The sequence below is a fragment of the Pangasianodon hypophthalmus genome, chromosome 15 (assembly GCF_027358585.1).
Source record: "Pangasianodon hypophthalmus isolate fPanHyp1 chromosome 15, fPanHyp1.pri, whole genome shotgun sequence".
NCBI lineage: Eukaryota > Metazoa > Chordata > Actinopteri > Siluriformes > Pangasiidae > Pangasianodon > Pangasianodon hypophthalmus.
The window spans coordinates 6,420,143-6,439,654 of record NC_069724.1 but is presented as its reverse complement, the minus strand read 5'-3'; the positions used below and the strand labels follow the sequence as shown (position 1 = coordinate 6,439,654).

Below are 19,512 nucleotides of genomic sequence, written 5' to 3'. Positions count from 1 at the left end.
TGGAGATGACACCACAGTTGCACAACATTACATTCAGTAGACAGCCCTAGTTTGGATGTGTATATACATGCCGTGCGTGCATGTCTACATACTAGTGTTGCTTCCCGACTGAATCCGATTTTAATCCGAAAAAAGTCTTTAGTAGGATAAAAAGAGATGTACAACCAGACACAGAAAGTTCTGTCTGGGATAGGGACTGTGAAGAAACAAAGTCTTAGCAGGTCTCAGTCTCACAACTTTGGGAGAAATTCCATAAAATATATAAAAGAATCTTAGTGTTGTACAGAACAGGCTAGAGTTCAAAGAATAAACTCATATCTGCCAAATGGGTGTGAGGTTTCAAAAAAGAAAAAGTAAAAATGGAAAGAAAGGCTGGTCAATAGGCAGTTGGAAGAGGCGCAACAGGAAATCATCAATATAAAAATTATACGCACACACACACCAGACAGGAAACATTCGTCATTCATTAAAGTGGTCTGATAGTATCTCAATGACCGTCTTCCATGCCTGCAGTCTATAAACCACAAAGTCAGTCATTTAAACAAACACCTTTAATACCACACCAACACCTTCTTAAATAAAGAAAAAACTTTTTTATTACACCCCAATGAAAAAGTAAACATGACACATCACAGCGAAAGGAGCAATGGTTAACAACTGAGTGACCTAAATGCCACACCCATATTCATCCAGTCTTACTGGCCCCCGTTGAAAAGAACAATGATTCATGTGTTCTGTTCCTAGAAATAACTGTATTCACCCAGGAACATGCAAACATGCTTAAACGAATAACAGGCTGTGGAAAGGAAAGTGAAAACATGGCGGTGGGTGCACTTCATTGGGCCCGCCTGGACATTAGCATTTCTCTGATGTTGTCCTCTGCCTCCTTCACACTGCGCTCCAGGTACGTCTTCTTTTGCTGTAGAGAAAAGAGAGACCGATAAGACATGCGATATTGTGTAAAATCGTTTAATTATAGTCTAATTATGCCCTCTAGCAATCAGAGATGCTGAAAATACACTATATGGCCAAAAGGCTTTGGGCACCTGACCATCCCACCCATATGTAGTTCTTCCCCACACTGTTGCCACAAAGTTGGATGCACACAATTGTATAGAATGTCTTTGTACGTTCTGGCATTACAATTTCCCTTCACCGGAACTAAGCATGACAATGCCCCTGTGCACAAAGCGAGCACCCTGAAGACACTGTGTGCCAAGATTAGAATGGAAGAACTGAAGTGTCCTGCACAGAGCCCTGACCTCAACCCCACTAAACACCTTTGGGATGAACTGGAACTGACCTCATTGCCTGACCTCACTAATGCTTTTGGCTGAATGGGCAAATCCCCACAACCACACTCCAAAATCTAGTGGAAAGCCTTCCCACAAGAGTGGAGGTTATTATAACACCAAAGGGAGACTAAATCTGGAAAGCAATGTTCAGCAACAAACATATGGGTGTGTGATGGACTGGTGTCCCATCTGAGGTGAACTCCCCCTCCTTGTGCCTAGTTCTCTCAGGATAGGCTCCAGATCAACTGAGACCCTGACCAGGATAAAGTGGTTACTGCAGATGAATGAATGGACAAATTAATGAATTAATTAAGAAATAATACACTAAAGGTGATCAAACAGTCTTTTGTTTTATTTATGAAATAAATGTGTAATCCTGGTTGGACATGTGCTAGCTGTGCTTAGCGTTGCTGTAGCTATGGTTACCACACGAGAAGTGTTTTTTCACTTGCCATATGAAAAGCTGTGCTAGCAAAGTAGAAAAAATTACTAAAAGTGACTTTTTGACTTTTCAGACAGAGAGGTGGAGCAGAGAGAGATTTACGAGAGACAGGTCAGCATGTAAAAATCTTAAATATATTTAAATGTTTTCCAATTTAATAGCCATTGCTATAAACACAATCTATCAGCAAGTCCTGATACCATCATCAATCAGCTCAAGCCTAAAGACACCTATACCATAACATTCTAAGGACTATGATACAAAAACTAGACCATATACAAACAGGGGTCTCTGAAATCCCTGGTCCAACCAACTAATCATCCATCCATCCAATTGATCACTCACCCATCCATCCCACACATCCATCAGACTGTATATCCATCCAATAAACCAACCATCCATCCAATCAACCCCCCCATCCATCCATCCATCCATTCTATCAACCATCCGTCCATCCATGCAATCAACCATCCATGCAATCAACCATCAGTCCATTCCTCCATCAAAATATCCATCCATCTTTTAATCAAAAAGATGACTAGAAGGGGGTGTGTCATACTCTAGAACTACTTGTCCTGAAAATACAGTACACTTAATCTATGTATGGAACACTAATCCGTGATGTTTAGTGTTGCTCAAGTCAGACTCAAAAACATGGCAACGTTATACCTGATTTAAATGACAAATATGTACATCTGTAGTCATTTGGTGCCCGTCCTCAGAAAGTAAGACTACATATCCGCATGGTATTATACAAAAATAAATCATGATAAATCAGTATTCCAGACAATTTTTCAGGGTACTGTTTGCTTCACATGCATTTTACATTATGTCTACATTATGACTACACTATAACTATTAAAATGTATAGACCTCGCATGTCTAAACCCATCTACAAATATGTACTACAAACTAATCTTCTGGATTAGCAGGCTACATAGTAAACACTTTTAAGTATAAGGTCATTGTACGTGTGTGTTGAGACACAGCTTGGAGACAATGGCAGAAAGCTTTGAAGAAACGCTAACAGAACTTGCTGCATTTGTATGACATCTCCATGTCACCCTACAGTGACAATTATGCTTCCCAAAATAGTTGGCGTAAAATCACTAACACTTTACAGGCAGCCAAAAAAAAAAAAAAAAACACTACTCAGTGATGTCTCCACTCTGACTTGCCTCCTAGAGGATATAAATTTTAATGTACAAAAGGTACACAGGTAAGTATGTGAGCAATGCCGCTAAAGTAACAGCCATGTGCGCACACTAGTATAATGTTGACTATAGTCTACGTAATAAATCATAATTACACATAATCAGTCTCATACAAGTTTTTTTTTAATTTGTTTAAGACAACAACTGGCTAAACACTCCTATAGTACTAGATACACATCTTTTTGATATTTGACATTTACGACTGAAACCAAATGTGATGCAAACTGGTGTAAAATATTTCCTCCATTCAGCTGAAGTGACCCTTTCAAAAGCTTAAAATTCATCTAAAGATACACTAGCCCATTCAGGAATAAAGGTGGGAGGGTGGGGCACGTCTCAAACATCTGAGTGAGCGGCTAAATTAAAGTGGTGTCGGGAAAACATGCTGTTATCTGAAACCTCCCAAATATGCCCAGTACAAGAGCCTGAGTCATTACTACAGTGTGTGCGCGCGCACATACACACACACACACACACACACACACACACACTGTTACAACAGTGTACCTCTGGCTCACAGGCATTTTGACCACATCTCAAATCACCCAAACCAAGGCCACATGAATAGCATTGTTATTATGAAATATATGGATTCACATGCGTGTTTACTGCTCAAGCCTTACTCGTGTAGATGCTGGTCTTTGGGCTTATGACCAACATTCCTTTTGCATGAATTACACGTGAGAACAGTTCTCACTAAATATGACAGGCTTGTTACTTTCTCACATACCTGCATTTGTTCAACAAATTTGCAGTTCAACAAGTTTGGCATTTGCTTTCTTCAGTCTACAAACTCTATAAGACTATGGTCTTGCTAACCCTTCTTGAAATATGATCATACACTGCACACATAACTATACTAGCAGGCTCACAGGAAGTCACATGAGGAAGCATTTGTGTGGAAATAATAAGAAAAGGAATGTCTATGGCATGCTTCCAATGAAAAGACACACCCCTGCAAAGTCGGTCCGCAAGGAATATAAATACATATGCTGATTCATTGCACAAGTCTCATCAATATATCAGTCAAAGTTTTTATTTCACATGATGTTTAAGTACTGCTTATAAAACAGCACTGTTGAGATCCCTACTGGCGTAGTCTCATTTAATTTTTGTCCAACAACTGTTACTGTTGTCAGGGCTTGTTCATGTCTTAATTTCCCTGTCAGGCCTGGAAAATGTCTACCTAAGTAAGAGGTCCTTATATAGTAATGTTAAATGCGGAAAGCTTGTATTGAGTGCAACTACGTTAGGGCCAAAGTAACCACGGTCTACCTGCTAGACAATCGCATGTACCATAAAAAGACTAATAAATGTGCATATATACTACATGACCTAAAGTATGCGGACAACCCTTCTAATTAATGGGTTTGGCTATGCCAGTTATACCTATTGGTAAAAGGTACATAAAAGCAAGCCATGTAACCCCCAAAATAAGTATAATCTGCATGGGGTGTGCTGAAGAGCTCAGCGGCTTTCACCGTGGCACATTTTCAATAAGTCAGTTCATCAATTCTCTGCCTTGCTAGAGCTGCCCTGGTAACTGTTAGGTGCTGTTAATGTGAAGTGGAAACACAATAGCAGCTCATCTGTGAAGCATCAGGCTACACAAACTTACAGAAAGACGCTGTGAAACTGAGTTATAAATGGTCATCGGAGACAACGTGAGTACCTGGGCCGTTCATCGAAAGCTTCATGGATTGGGTTTCCACGGCCCAGCAGCCAAACACAAGCTTAGCATCATCATGTGCAATGGCACTCATCAGCTGGAGAGATATAAAGCACACCAGCATTGAACTCTGGAACACTGGAAACACCTACTCTGGAGTGATAAATTATGCTTACACTCTTCAGATTATGAGTGCTAACAATATATACCAAATCAGCCATAACATTAAAACCACTGACAGGTGAAGTGAATAACACTGATTATCTTGTTACAGTGGTACCTGCCAAGGGGTGGTATATATTAGGCAGCAAGTGAAAAGTCAATTCCCGAAGTTGATGTGTTGGAAGCAGGAAAACTGGCAAGTGTAAAGATATTAGCGACTTTAACAAGTGCCAAATTGTGATGGCTAGACAATGGGGCCAGAGCATCTCCAAAACAGCGGGTCTTGTGAGGTGTTTCCAGGATGCAGTGTTTAGTACCTACCAAAAGTGGTCCAAGGAAGGTCAATCGGTGAACCGGCGACAGGGTCATGGGCACCCAAGGCTTACTGATGCGTGTGGGGAGCGAAGGCTAGCCCGTCTGGTCCGATCCCACAGAAGAGCTACTGTAGCACAAATTGCTGAAAAAGTTAATGCTGGCTAAGACAGAAAGGTGTCAGAACACATAGTGCACTGCAGCTTGCTGCATGTGGGGCTGCATAGCCACAGACCAGTCAAAGTGCACATGCTGACCCCTGTCCACCGCATAAAAGTGCCTACAACTGACCATCAGAACCGGACCATGGAGCAATAGAAGAAGGTGGCCTGGTCTGATGAATCATGTTTTCTTCCTGGTTAGATCCTGAGCTTGGGTTACTGTCCATGCTATCACTGTATCTCTGGGTTCCTCTGGGTTCTCCAGTTTTCTCCCACTTCCATAATCTCCTTGCTGGCAGGAGGACTGGCAGGAGGACTGGCAATATTATATTGATGGACTGGATGGTGTCTTACTCAGGGTGTATTCCCACCTTGTGCCTGGTTTAAAAGAATTTAAATTAGAAAAACACTGCTTTGGATGCTACGTGCAACAAGGCTCCACTGACGCTATTGATAAAATGGCATCAGATAAACTGTTAGTCATTGTTCATTGAAGGGAGGATTTAATTATAGCACCTTGCCGATCCTGTTCACCAACACAACAATGTCTGTGAACGATACACTAAAGGCAATAGAGCTCTTATATGAGTGTAATGCACTACAGTTTAACCACACACTTCCTTGTTCTGGAAAGAGAAGGCTGGGTAGGATAAGAGGGGGAAACTTTTCTATAATTATGATTTCTCCTGTTTGTCACTGACATGTACCTTTATATACAAAGAGAAATATGTCCTGAGAAACCCTCATAAGACTTATGACAACAACTGCTATCTGTCTCATACCACACATTCCATCAATCTACAGGCAGATATAGAACAGCTACTTATTATTAAAAGGTCACTGTGGACAAAAATATCTTTAAAATGGCAGTGAAACTCAGGAGGACAAACAACAGGAGTGGAAAGTGCCTGGACGATTCGTTCCTAAGGTTTCCTGGGCATTCTACAGCTAGAACATGATACTATGTGTATTTTTATTTTTAAACTTGCCTGTTCATTACCTACTTTAGTTACCTGTGGGAAACCAATCATAATCGCAAAGCTCCATGCAGCCCTACAGAATTTACTGAAATGCAGTAAGGGCAGTGATTAATGCTATGTATTTTCCCCCGGGGCTGGGACTATTGCAACATTACATGTGAATACGCAAAAGATTATGGTTTTTGTGATCAGAAAGTGGTTTTAAAGAAGTGAAAGAATTAGCTCAATGTGCGCAAAAAGGAACAGTGATGATATCACAGCTCTCAAAACATCATCAAGGACTCAACTGACCAGTACTGGATTGGACTGGACATTTGTGGGCAATATGCTGGCAATGTGCGATTGACCAATTCCCAGCTACACATCACCCACCTCTGCACTAGATAACTGTACCTAAATATGGCACTTTAGCTGCATTCAGGAGTAGGCAAAATGAAACAATTATATCACAATATTTATTTTTATTCCTGATGACCACTATGTAGAACAAGAAGAAAGAAAGCTTTTATTTGTCACACATACATTGCGGTGAAATTTTTGTAAGGAAGCTGGGGTCAGCACAGTGTCAGCCCAGGGTTAAGGGCCTTGCTCAAGGGCCTAACAGTGGCAGCTTGGTAGTGCTGGGCCTTGGACCCCTGACCTTCAGATTAGTAAACCTTAAACACTGCCTACTACTGAATACTGATTTCCCATCATACAAAAAAAAATCAGCCCCAACAGTATCCTATGCAGCATTCTGCTCATACTAAATTCACTAAATGTTTCATTTAATAGCTACCTAACCATCCACTATAGCACAAGTCTAGACAAAACACTGAATGGGAAACCTGTATTTACCCCTCCATCAAGTAGCACGAGTAGGGAAAACCTTGGCCTAATGGTTAATTCCCACTTGCCCCAACATGAAACACTCTTGCCAGAAGATAATGATACCTTATAAGGCTGACCTTTACAGAACAATGCAGAAGGAGGCACAAAGAGAAGGTTTCTGATGATTGGTGAGTCAAGCCGCAGAACCTCTCATTGTTCAAGCCTCAATGGGCCTCTTACAGCAGCCCTCGGTTCCCAGAGCACCTTCAGTGAGCACACATGACAAGCCAGATAGACTGCACACATCCTCCTCTAAATGGGGCCCTTTGTTGTTTGTTGTTGGATGTTCCTCTGTTGCAAGCAGAGGCACTGAAGTGCTGACCTGCTGGGAATGCCAGTGCAATCTCTCAGTGACTAAAGAACAACAGAGCCTAATACAGGACTGCTCTGGCAAGTGTAAAGCAAATCTGAACATAAACTTCCAGCAAGTTTTTTTTTTTTTTTTTTTTTTTTTTTTTTAAACATGCTGTACTAACCTCCCCCCCAGTTTTAGCTCGATGGTATTCTTAGACTGTGACCTGTTGAACTAGTATTAGGATACGTTTTTACACAGACTACAAAGCACTTCTGTAAGTCGCTTTGTGTAAGGACGTCTGATAAATTCTCTACATTTAAATGTAAATGCAACAATAGTGTGGCTACAGGTATACAGACTTCAAGGGATACAGGTGATAAAACTGTTATTTTGTTCAGATGATTCTTTTCAAATATGGTGATGTATAAAATAGTCTAACTTACATATTCATATTCTAAATACAGTACTGCTGTGTCTTAGCCAAAATGTGCGTGTGCAGAAGCAGCAGCAACGCCAGCAGCATCATTCACAAACTCATCTGAGCATCTTACGTACATCTGGAGGATATACATAAGCGACATCCACTAGATGGCACGTCAGAGCCAAAACATCCCTGTCCATCAGGTTTGGAACTGTCTATCTGTAATATTTAGCAATTTCATGCACAGTGGCTTTAAACACACTGATGAGTTCTGTTTCTTTTTAAAACTTCTTCACTGTGATTGTTTTCATGAGCTGTGTCTCAAATCTAAAACTCTTACCTTACATTCAAAAGTGTTTGCTATTCTAGAAAATCCAGAAAACAGCTACTCAAAATAGATCTTTTGGTAGGTTTAAAGGCTACATGAGAGGTTTTAAAAATTCAAACACTAACTGTAGTAAGAAAACTGGTTAGTGATAGTACTCAATAATGGTCTAAAACAGCACAAAATGTGTATGATTTGGGACACAACATTAGTTTCTTTATTCAGTTTCAGACATAGTGTCCCTGGTGTTATGCCACCCCCACTATTTATGTAGGTATTGCACCATATTATTATTATTATTATTATTATTATTATTATTACTACTACTACTATCTAACAAGTTGAATTAGGAATTATGTGGAAGCAAGGAAACATTAAATTTGTGAAGTGCAGACTTCCCAGGACTGGATAAAAATAAGTCAGTCATACTCTAGAGTGCACATGAATCATAATCCAAGAGGTAAAAAGAATCGTAATCCTACATCCAAAAATAAGATGGTATGTTTGATGATGGTTTATTCAGTTTATTCTAAGCTATATGCCAAATTTGTGCATATAGAAATGCCAAAGAAATGCAATGCTGTCCTGAAAACAAGACGGCTAATGTCAAGCACCAGATGACTGTGAGGTGATAAGAAGAACTCACCACTGGCTTCTTAAAAAGGGGGCATTAAAGGTCTGCACTACAATCATGACAGAGCGCGTGCTGCACAGAAGCTTAATGCTATCTGTTGTAACGTTATCGGTTATGTCATTCATGACATTGATAGTGTGAAGACACCTATCAGATGTCAAAGACAGGGAGTGAGCATCAAAGTGCCTTGTAGGGACATTTGTCCCCAAGCTCACACCCAGTGCTGACACCCAAGCCTCGCGACTAATCCTGCAGACTGTCTCCCCACTGGCCCCTTGAGTATTAATAACGGCCGTCACCCATCTTTTCCTGTCAGTACAGCAAACAATGTCCTGTCAATGACAAGACAGAGGAGTTGACAGGTCCATAAACTGATCTGTCATCATACCCGGTCTCTCCTACACAGCAAGCCAAGTGCCCACCTGCATCCTGGGCCAATTATGAGTTCATGAAGGAATCATTAGCAGCCGTATTGTCATCACTCATACACAGCGGTCACGAGGATCTCTGAGGGGGCCAGCGCACTGCTGGGATGCTAATGACATCATGTTACCTCCTAAATCACTGCTCCTTCCAGGGTAGTGGGTGCAGTGGCCACCAGAGCCATGAGCTCATGCACACCCTTCAGTCTAAATACAGTACAGTCACGTCTTATCCAAAAAAATGGCAGCGATGTCATCTCAATGTACACACGATTTTAAAAAAGAAACCAGCATCTCAAACGACAGTGTGCCCTCAGGGGTCAAGTTAAGGAACCTCCTCAGTTTGCATCATGTTTTAGCACACAGTCTGCAAGTCAGTCCCATCTGACAACAAGCAAACACATTATTGTATTTGCATTTCCATAAAGCTCTGGATTAATTATGAAACTCCTTATGGCTTGCTGTACCATTGGACTTCTCTCTAAGCAGGACTTTTTGTTGCTGGCTCAGTAGGTACAGGAAAGATGATCAACAGAGAGTGGGCACCGAGAGGAAAATACAATGTCATGAGTGTGACAAGGCACTATGTGTTGTCCTCCCTCTTCAACTTTGAGTGGTGAGGGAAGCCCTCAACTGCATTCCTGGCCCGCCATCCTGCACATCATCAGTGGCCCAGGCTGGGATTACACCCAATCCGCCACCTACAGTGCAGCCACATACAGGCCCAGACATGCACCGCTAAAGATGAGCCAACACTTACACTGACAACAGTGATGTTGTTCATCTGGTATACAGAATGTAATAATATAACTGGGTGTCAAATCTAGTCATAGAGTTCACCTCTATGGTAGACCATATACCAATTTCCTTAAAGGTAAGAAAATTGTAATTAGCATGCATTGTTATTTTCCATGTTATCGCAGTGCATTTTTAATAAACAGGTCACAAACTGTGCTGCTGTGCTAAGTAGGGCAGAATGATACTTTAAAAAAAGAAGGACGCACAGGCCAAAGTGGTAGAAACTGGAGCTGCATGAGCACTAAGTCATTTAATAAAAAGTACATGTTTTAATCCACATATAGTAACAGTGTATAAATCATTTTTAAATAAGGACTGACATCACCTGTAATAAATGTGTTTGTCCTTTTAAGATAAGCACCTTTCCTTTCTGGCAAATCAAGATGACCGAGGGTAGAGGCTGCCTTGTTATAAATTTACAGGAACATCAATATATAGTGCGACTCAACATCTGTTTAAGCCACCTAGGGCATACTAGAATTAGTCATGTGCAGATAATTAATTGCAAGATTTTTCCTCAATATTAATTTAAAATGCAGATGCTCTTCTCAAATTGCTTACTGTCTCACCGCTATACAGTTGTATGCAAAAATGGGCAGCCCTGCAAATAACATTTAGTTGATTTTTGTTTATTCAACATATTTTGATGTCTATTCTGCAGTGTTGCTTGCACAAACATTATCTGCATGGAAGAGTCATCAGAAGGAAACCTCACCTGCAGCCTCATCACAAAATGATCATCTGATGTGTGCAAAAAAATAATAATAATAATAATTAAATTAAAAAATATGGAGGTAAGCCAGAGGCATTTTGGAAACAAGTGCTATGGACTGATGTAAAATGGAACTCTTGGCCACAATCATCAAAGGTATGATTGTAGAAAAAAGGAGCAGCTTTTGATGAAATGGATCTACTATGCCTTAGGACTGTGTGGCTGCCAGTAGCACAGGAAACATTGTACAGGTAGAATTTCACCAGTCTGCTGCACTTGCCTCATTACCAATACTCGCCTCATTACCCCATTACCAAAACTCTGAGTTATATAGCACAGTATACAACAGATACAATATTGCTGTCTCTGAACCTTCAACATATCGGAACCAGAGCTCCATTCTTTCTACATCGCTTAACAAATCCAAATCAAGATTCCACATGCCAGATTTGCTAAAAATTATAATTCAAAATGGCCTAATTCTGTTCTATAAATTTGAGAGCAGAGATTTTATTGGTTGAGCTGGATTGAGTTGGTTGAGATAACTGTGTGAAACTATGATCAATGATTGGCTAACGGAAATGGTATGGAAGCCTGGAGAGGCCATTCATTTTTTTTCCCTTGTGCACAATGTAGTAGAACATGCACAGTTTAATGTGCTCACATGATTCGGAAATCATAATGCTAGCCCAAGATTTATGTACTTTGTTTGACTTTGCTAATTCGAATTGGCAATGGCAATACTTCTTACCCTTGCTAACACATTAATAAAAAAAAAAAATTATCCATAGAAACAAGTAGCGGAGACTTATGAACGCCAGCTGTAAACCGCTTGTTCAAATCATGGGCATGTTTTCATTTTTATTTAGTAATATGACGAGTGTGATTTTCTGTATTTATAAAAACTCTTCTAAAAGTGTCATCTCATTTTGTTTTACGTTGAATAAGCCTGCTCCTGAGCTGGTTTGAGCTTAGGAACTTGTTGACTTGGTAACAAGTCTAACAACAGACTTTGAAGAACAGAAATGCAGGATCATGTCAAATTGTTAACAATCCAATCCAGCTAACAGAGTAATCCATGTATGAAGAACAGGCTTCTGACCTCTTAGACGTGAGAGGACGCTGCCATATAGGCACGACATTGGACAGAATTTGGATCTAGAGTATTGGCTGTACCATTCACAGAGGAGGGACAGTCTCTAGACTTTTTGTTGACAAGTGGACTGTAGGTATAAGCTCATGTTACCTAGCTGGCTAACAGAACCAGTATAAAAAAATAATTTAAAAAAATACATGCATTTCTAAAGACAAGTGACAAATTAAAGGAAAAAACTACAACAAAATGCATTAGTAAGGTGTCAGGCCACCATAATGCATTTCTCTGGAATGTTACTGTAGGGATGAACATCATGCCTCCCAAAGATTTTCCCTCAGTTGATATATTGATGATGGTGGTGGAGGGTCCCGTCTAACACGTCGCTCCAAAATCTCACATAAGGGTTAAGATCGAGTCACTGCGTAGATCACAGTATATGATTTATCTCTTTTTCCTCATCATCAAACCATTCGATGAGCCCTCATGCCTTGTGGATGGGGGCGGGGTCATCCTGGAAGAGACCACTCTCATCAGGATAGAAATGTGAGGTGATCAGTCAGAAGAACTTTGTATTGAGTTGCAGTGACTAAGGGGACAAGCAGACACGCCCCATGACAGCAAAAAAATAAAAAAAAATTAAAAATTCCCGTTCCTTCTTCCTACTTGACGATTTCCCTAAATAAACTCTATTACTACTGCATTCAGCAGGTAACATAAGGACAATTCCTGTTTAAGCTAACATTATTTGGTGTAACATTCTAAAACAGTTTAATAATTACATTTACTCATTCAACAAGAAGCAAGTTGTCGAAAGAACAGATAAATTCAAGTGTAGTTTTTGGTAGTTTCAAATCTGATAAACCATAATGAAAGGTTAGGCAATTAAAGTACTATGGAACATTTAATATTTATAATTACACACATGGCTAATTAGAATGCCTTAAAAATGATAAGATTACCCTACACATTAAACTGTTCCCTTATTCATATTAGAAGTGAAAACACACCATCTAGGCCACAAAGAGCAAATATTTGCACAAACTTGCATTGAGTTAGTAATGATAACCTCAGACTCAGACTAATAATAGAAGGCAGATGATGAAGCTGCAAATTTATGACCTGTTCCTCCCAGACAGATGGAAGGTGAATTGGATAATGACACTGTACCTCATTTCCTGTACTGATGTGTAATCAACCATGCCACCTGTACACAGTTTCAGCAGGGTCATAGGTGAAGAACGCTGATTATATGGACTCATGATCAAAACCAGAGGCTTCTGAGGTTCAAACATGGTCAAATCCATAAGCCAAAAAAGGCAATACTCTAATTACGACTTGTATAAATATTTGCCAGCTACACTGCCAACTTCAGAATTACAGCCACTATACATGTTTTATTCAAAGAATTAAAGAAACTACTTACCATTTCCTCTAACAAAAATCAATCTAAATTCTTCTAAATTCAGTCAATCTAAAGACAAATGGCCAGCTTTTATACTTTTTTTGTATCACTGCCTTTCACCATGTTCTATTTCTCTGGGTGTAAATTTATTTATTTTTTATTTTTATTTATTTATTTATTTATTTTAAATATTGTCATCTATATAGAAAATCACAGAGCTTTAAACACAAAAGAGACAAGATGGGTGTTGACCTGCACAAATCTGATAATGGATCCAAAAAATACAGCTGTTAAAATATGCATTAAATACAATCAGGCCACCACACAGTCAGGAGGATGGTGTGGGAGAAGAAGACAGAAGACATCACAATTTCAGAATTTCACACATTTCGAAATCCAGACAGCACATCCATAAGAACAAGCTGTTTGTAGAGTTGCATTGCTGAAAGCAACCCACTAAATGCAGCTCCTACACTTCACCAAGCATTACTGGTGCTACAACTGAAAACCTGTGGTCTGAATTGAAGAGGGCAGTCCACATGTACAAACCCTCATAATCACAGATTTTCATTCACACAGAAGAATTCCTCTGATCACATTTGTGCACATAAGTTTGCAAAATGGTAGGCACTACATTCAACTGTTTGCTATTTTCCTATAGTGCCAAAATAAGTGGTGAAGAACAGCACTTTTTGGCTGAATGGCATGTCATTGTGCAGGAATATCTACAAACAAGAAGCCATTCTCATATAGGAAGATTGTTCTGTGCCATGCAGCCAGGCACAAGTTATGCATTTTTCATGATGTTCTCAGTGCCACCACTTGCACCACAATGGTGCTGAGTTTCTATGAGTTGTGTCCATTTGCGTGGACACTTCTTCACTCCATATATAATTGATAAGGCATCCCGTCTCCTCTGCTGACCATAACAGCCCTTTCTCTACCGTCATAAAAAAATGTGAAGCAGGAAATAACAGCAAGCCCCAGGTCAGTGTTTCAAGAGGCTTGGTTCTCTGGATTTCTCCCTGGTTCAACTAAGAACTTTCACACTCTACCAAAATAACCGCACTCAGCCCCGGGTCCCTGGGTTATTTTCTATAGGGCAGGATTCACCAGCTAGTAATGGTGGGAGTGCAGATCATTTTGAAATCAGTGTTTTACATGAAAACTATCCCTAATTTGGAAAATTTCAGTGGCATCTGCATATGTTCAAGCTCAAACTATCAGTCACTGCATGTTATTTTCTCTCAGTTTCATGGAGGGTAGCCAATAATTCAGCTGACTGATAAATCAGGTCTACAACTAAAAATAATACAAGTTAACCGAGGAACTACTAAGCCATTTATAATACATGACAAGCAGTCAAAAGTGATATACAGCATAAAACCATGAGGTTTGCTCAACACAACAAAAACTGGGACAACCTTTATTTCACAGATGGTGTGACTTATCTGATAAACAGAAGACACATTAGAAACACTTCACACAGCATGCAAAATCTTTTATGAGCATTTACACACTTATGGATTTTTGATGGGCTTAAATGTGAGGCAATAACCTACATATTACATCATGTGCATGGCACGAAAACGATTAATCATGTTCATTCGTATCTAGTTGCAACAGTTGAATTGCATTTGCATTTCCCAGATTGTGTAATTAGTTTAATTCCCCCATCCCCAATATGTATACGTGTCTTAACTTAACAAGTCAGAACTTGCCAATGGCATAGCCAGACATCCGGGTGCGGGATTTCAAAACGAATCAATCAGTGGAATCATTTTTCTTTCCAACGTCTGTCTGGACAACGTTTTAACTGGACCCCTAAATCTGATGCGCTTTACGTTGAGGGATTCCCCATTTGCTTTTTAAGGTAAAGAACCTGGTAATTAGTATCGAAGAGCAGACAAATACCTGGCTGACGTGGTTGATTACATAATGGACAACTACATAGGAAACAGTCAAAACCATTAGTCATTAACTGACGCAGTTTTACAGAAAACACCAAGAAAATGTTACAACACAATAGTCATGGTAGCGTAACAGATAAACCCTGCAGGCTTGCCATCTGGTATGATATCATGGCATTACCACTTATTTTGTACATTTACAGTTAAGGTCTTTTCATCATCTCTTTTTCATCAACTACAGGGAGTTGTGGTCTGATGCAATGTGAAGCCATTATCACGCATTTCTTTCTTCTCATACCACAAAAATTGTCCAGGAATTTCCCTGTACATTTCCAGGAAATTTAACTATACACTAATAAGTAAAAAAAATAAAATTGGCAGATTATTTTCATATTAGTGTATTGTTACATTTAATGTTGTTAATTCTTAATAAAGTTGTCCCTGTTATCACTTACATTATAGTCACTATAAACAGTCATTCCCTCACTAGCCTCACTTTTGTCATTCTCTTGAAGTTAATGACAAAGAAAGATGCAGCTTACTTATGTGATCTAGTCAAAATTAATTAGGATTTTTAATCCTATATATTGTTATTACAAAATTCTTGAGCAAAGGTTGAAACAAGGTAAAATATTAATGACAGGTTTCATGTTTGTATTGAAAAAAGTAATCATTTTGAATGTATTTAAAGCCACAATGTCAAGAAAGTTGTCGAAAAACATTCATTATAATGTCAAGAAGCATCATGTTCCATTCATTTGTTCTCTTCCTGACAGATTGAGAAGTACTGCAGAGCATGATGTACAGCAGACATTTACTAATAATGACATCATGGGCACCCGATGCGATTTATGGTAGGGAGGCATAGAGAACAATCAGGAAGATGTTTAAATGGGTTCTATTGTTTTTGGAATTTCCCAACTGTATTCAGCTGGTTGCACAGTACAAACTAAGACGCATATTCCAAGACAGAAGTCTGTCTCAAAGATATCCCATATTCACTAAAAACATTTTCAATATTGTACAACTAGTGCATTCACTCATGTCCCTGATACTGTTAGACCTAATTAATTACATGATTATTCAGTGATATGATACTTCCTATTAAACAGATATAAGATGTATTTAATGCAAGATGATTTTGAATTAGGATTTGCACACAGGATTTTCTCAGATTTTTCTGAAACATTTCAGGAGTTTCTTTTTTGCTGTTGGGATAAAATATGTGCCTAAAATGCTGAACTGGATTTCCAGTATAATTTATGCCACGAATGTGTGTGAGATGTTGATTGACAACACAGATTTTGCATATTTCAGCTCTGATACTGTATTAAAAAAGGAAAATCAGTGCTTCCCTAGTCCTTTCTTTTTCGCAATGGAGTGATTAATCAATAAGTGTGTACAACACAATGGGGAAATAATCAACGATGAGGTAGTGTGACGTGCCCTAAAGGAAACAGAGTTACTGTTACCACATTGAAGCTGATCAGGCCCTGGGTTGTTTTATTCCTCTAATCTCACAGCAATTTATTTATTTATTAACCAATGACACATTGTACTTTTATCAGTTACATTTCATGCTGTGAAATATGTTTTATGCTACAAGTGTGTGTGTGCGTGTGTGTGCATGTGTGTGCGTGCGTGTGTGTGAGATTAGCTAACAACACAGATTCTGTATGTATATATGGATAAAGTGAGATTGGTGTGTCAATAGTCCTTTCTTGTTTCACAGTGGAGTGAATAATAAATAAGTGTTTGATTTAGGGACAGTGCACAACTCCTGTAAATTACACTGACGTACGCGAGAGTGCATGAAAGAACTTTACCTCCAGCTCCTTGATCTTGTCATCTGCCGTTTTCTGCTTCTCCATCAGCTGATTATTAATCTCATCTTTTGACTGCAAGATAAACCTGTAAGGCAGTAAGAGTGAGATTAAATCTATGAACATCAATGCCTTGACTCTGACGTTCAGTTGTAAGAGCAGATAAAATGTGACATCATCTGCACAGAGCGAGATACGTACATGCGTCCTACTCCTTCATACATGCGAGTGGTATTGGGGAGTGAAGTGATCTCTACATGGGTCAGATTAGCGTGCTTCTTCATGCGACTCAGTTGCTCGATTTGTAAGTCTGCGAGCTTCACCTTCTGCTGTGTATCAATCATTTTGGCTTGCAATTCTGCAAAGGCCTGAGAGATGAACAGACAGGAATACAATATATTTCAATGGAGTATGACACTGAAATGACAAAATATATTACAGAAATGAAAGGTTTTGCTGCATTTGGCCATTCAAACACATATGCTTGACTCATAACTAAGTAAACATACACATCAATACTGATATCTAAACTGACTAGCTGGCTAACTACTACTATTTCTCATGGTTTCAACGTGGGAAAATGTGACTAGCTGAAAGATTAAAGTTAGCTAGCTATCTTTAAATCAATCCTCATCAAATCATTAATCATAAAATTATTATTAATATTATTATTATTATTATTATTACACTTGTATGTGTTATTATACTTAACAATTAGCTAGCAACCTACATTCATCTCATACCACGTCGCTATTCTTATACAAAAGTAACTCAGCTATACAAGATTCCAACCCAAGACTCTTAACACGAATATACAGCTTCTTTTGTCACCCTGCGAGTTTGCAAAAATAACCAGGGTTTCAGTGCATGGTATAAGAGCCGCCGTTAATTTATTGGGATTTACCTTCTTCAGTTCTAGGTCTACGGGGGCCGCCATGTTGCCAGAGACAGGCGGAGCGAATGCGCATGCGCACTGTAGGTTTCCCGCAGCGTTCCCTTATTGGGGAAAGAAGGTTTTACAGGAATAACTAAAATGCTTATTAAATGTCATGCTGATTTAGAGACAGTTATTATAAGAAGAGTCAGTGAAAATGATTTACACTTGACACATAAAATGTAACCTCAGCTGAAATGTTTAATGATATGTTTTAAAGAAGTGGTTCTCAAAATGGGGACAGTGGTAGTAGAGTGGCAGAAAACTAAATCATAATCCACCATTATCAAAGATTTTATTAATATTATTGTATTATTATAGTCATTAGTTTATTTGACTGGTCACTTGAAGAGAATGGGTTTAATCGAATTAATAAGACAAAACCTTAATAAGACAAAATAAAGATGGAAAACAAGTTGGCTTATCAATAATATCAGCTTATCTTCTGTCAATGGAACGTTATTGTATACATTTGAATAAAGAGCCTAATAATGTGATTATTCCATAAGATTTCTTTCTTTTTTTTTAAGGTGCCTCTGTCTGCAAAAGGTTTAAGGTTTGAGAACCCATGTCTTGAAGTTTGTAGGCTATAGCTTATATCAGGGGTATCCAGCTATATAAAACACATTAAAACTAACATGACTGAATGGTGACAACCATTTACCACCTTTTAACGCTTAAACATTAACGATCAGTTCATGATTTTTTGAACTTGAAGCGAAGAATAAACACCTACTTCAATAACTATGTTGACATCTATGAAAATGTGTGAAAGCTGCAACAGAGGATCTGCTAATGGACTTAGATAAGGGGAGGCCAGGGTTGCACAGAAGCAAACTATTCCCTGGAACCACTGACCTTTTAAACAATATTCCTTTTAAACAATATTATTGTTTGGAGGCATAACAAAGAATTTGTTCAGTCTGTTATTAGCTACTGTTAGCTAATGATATTGAATGCATATCACTAGTGCACTTCATAAAATGTAGCCTAATGTTATGTTAGCTATGATTTTTTTGTAGCTTGGTAGACGACAAATTAATGCTGCTCAGGTGTGTGTCTTTTACTGTAAATCTACTACTACTACTTCCCTACTACAGGCCATACACAGATAGGGATAGCAACCTAAAGTCATTTATCTATGGATGTGGATGAGTAGTTTGACCGACCCTAGACTGCCTCCCTAAAAATGCCATTGGATCAAACCTGTCTGTACCATTGTGAAAGGACTGGCTATTCCCCTGGATCTGCTACCGAAGCTGCAATGGTTCATGTTTGAAAAACAGGAGTCGCTGAATTATGTCCAGTTTTTTCATATGTTGATTGGTTCTGTTTCTTCAAGTGGTGGATTGCATCCAGACAGAGGCCCACAACTTAACAACCCCTGGTTTATATATTGGTTTTCCTATCCTCCCTGCTGAAAAGAAATCTAATACCCTTTGCAAGTTACTGGTTTTACTAGTGCAAGTTACAAGTGTCTTTGTCATGGTTAGTAATGGTATTTTATGTCTTCAGTGGGTTCTAATGGTTTAACAGCTGATGAGGGCTGGATTCTTGATACATTTGAAGATTTTCTAATGGAATACAAATGTGTACCACAAATATCTGATGTTTTTTTTTTTATTTGTGAAAGTT

The 19,512-nt window shown here is 38.9% G+C and overlaps 1 protein-coding gene across 1 annotated transcript; it reads right to left on the bottom strand.

Moving 5' to 3' along the window:
- Positions 1-533: 533 nt before the first annotated feature.
- Positions 534-17,984, bottom strand: pfdn1 (prefoldin subunit 1). Its single transcript, XM_026938471.3, has 4 exons — positions 17,848-17,984; positions 17,145-17,311; positions 16,947-17,031; positions 534-919 (listed from the first exon to the last, which is right to left on the bottom strand). The coding sequence occupies exons 1-4, from the start codon at positions 17,878-17,880 to the stop codon at positions 836-838; spliced, it is 369 nt and encodes a 122-aa protein (XP_026794272.1). The 5' UTR covers positions 17,881-17,984; the 3' UTR covers positions 534-835.
- Between the last annotated feature and the right edge of the window lie 1,528 nt (positions 17,985-19,512).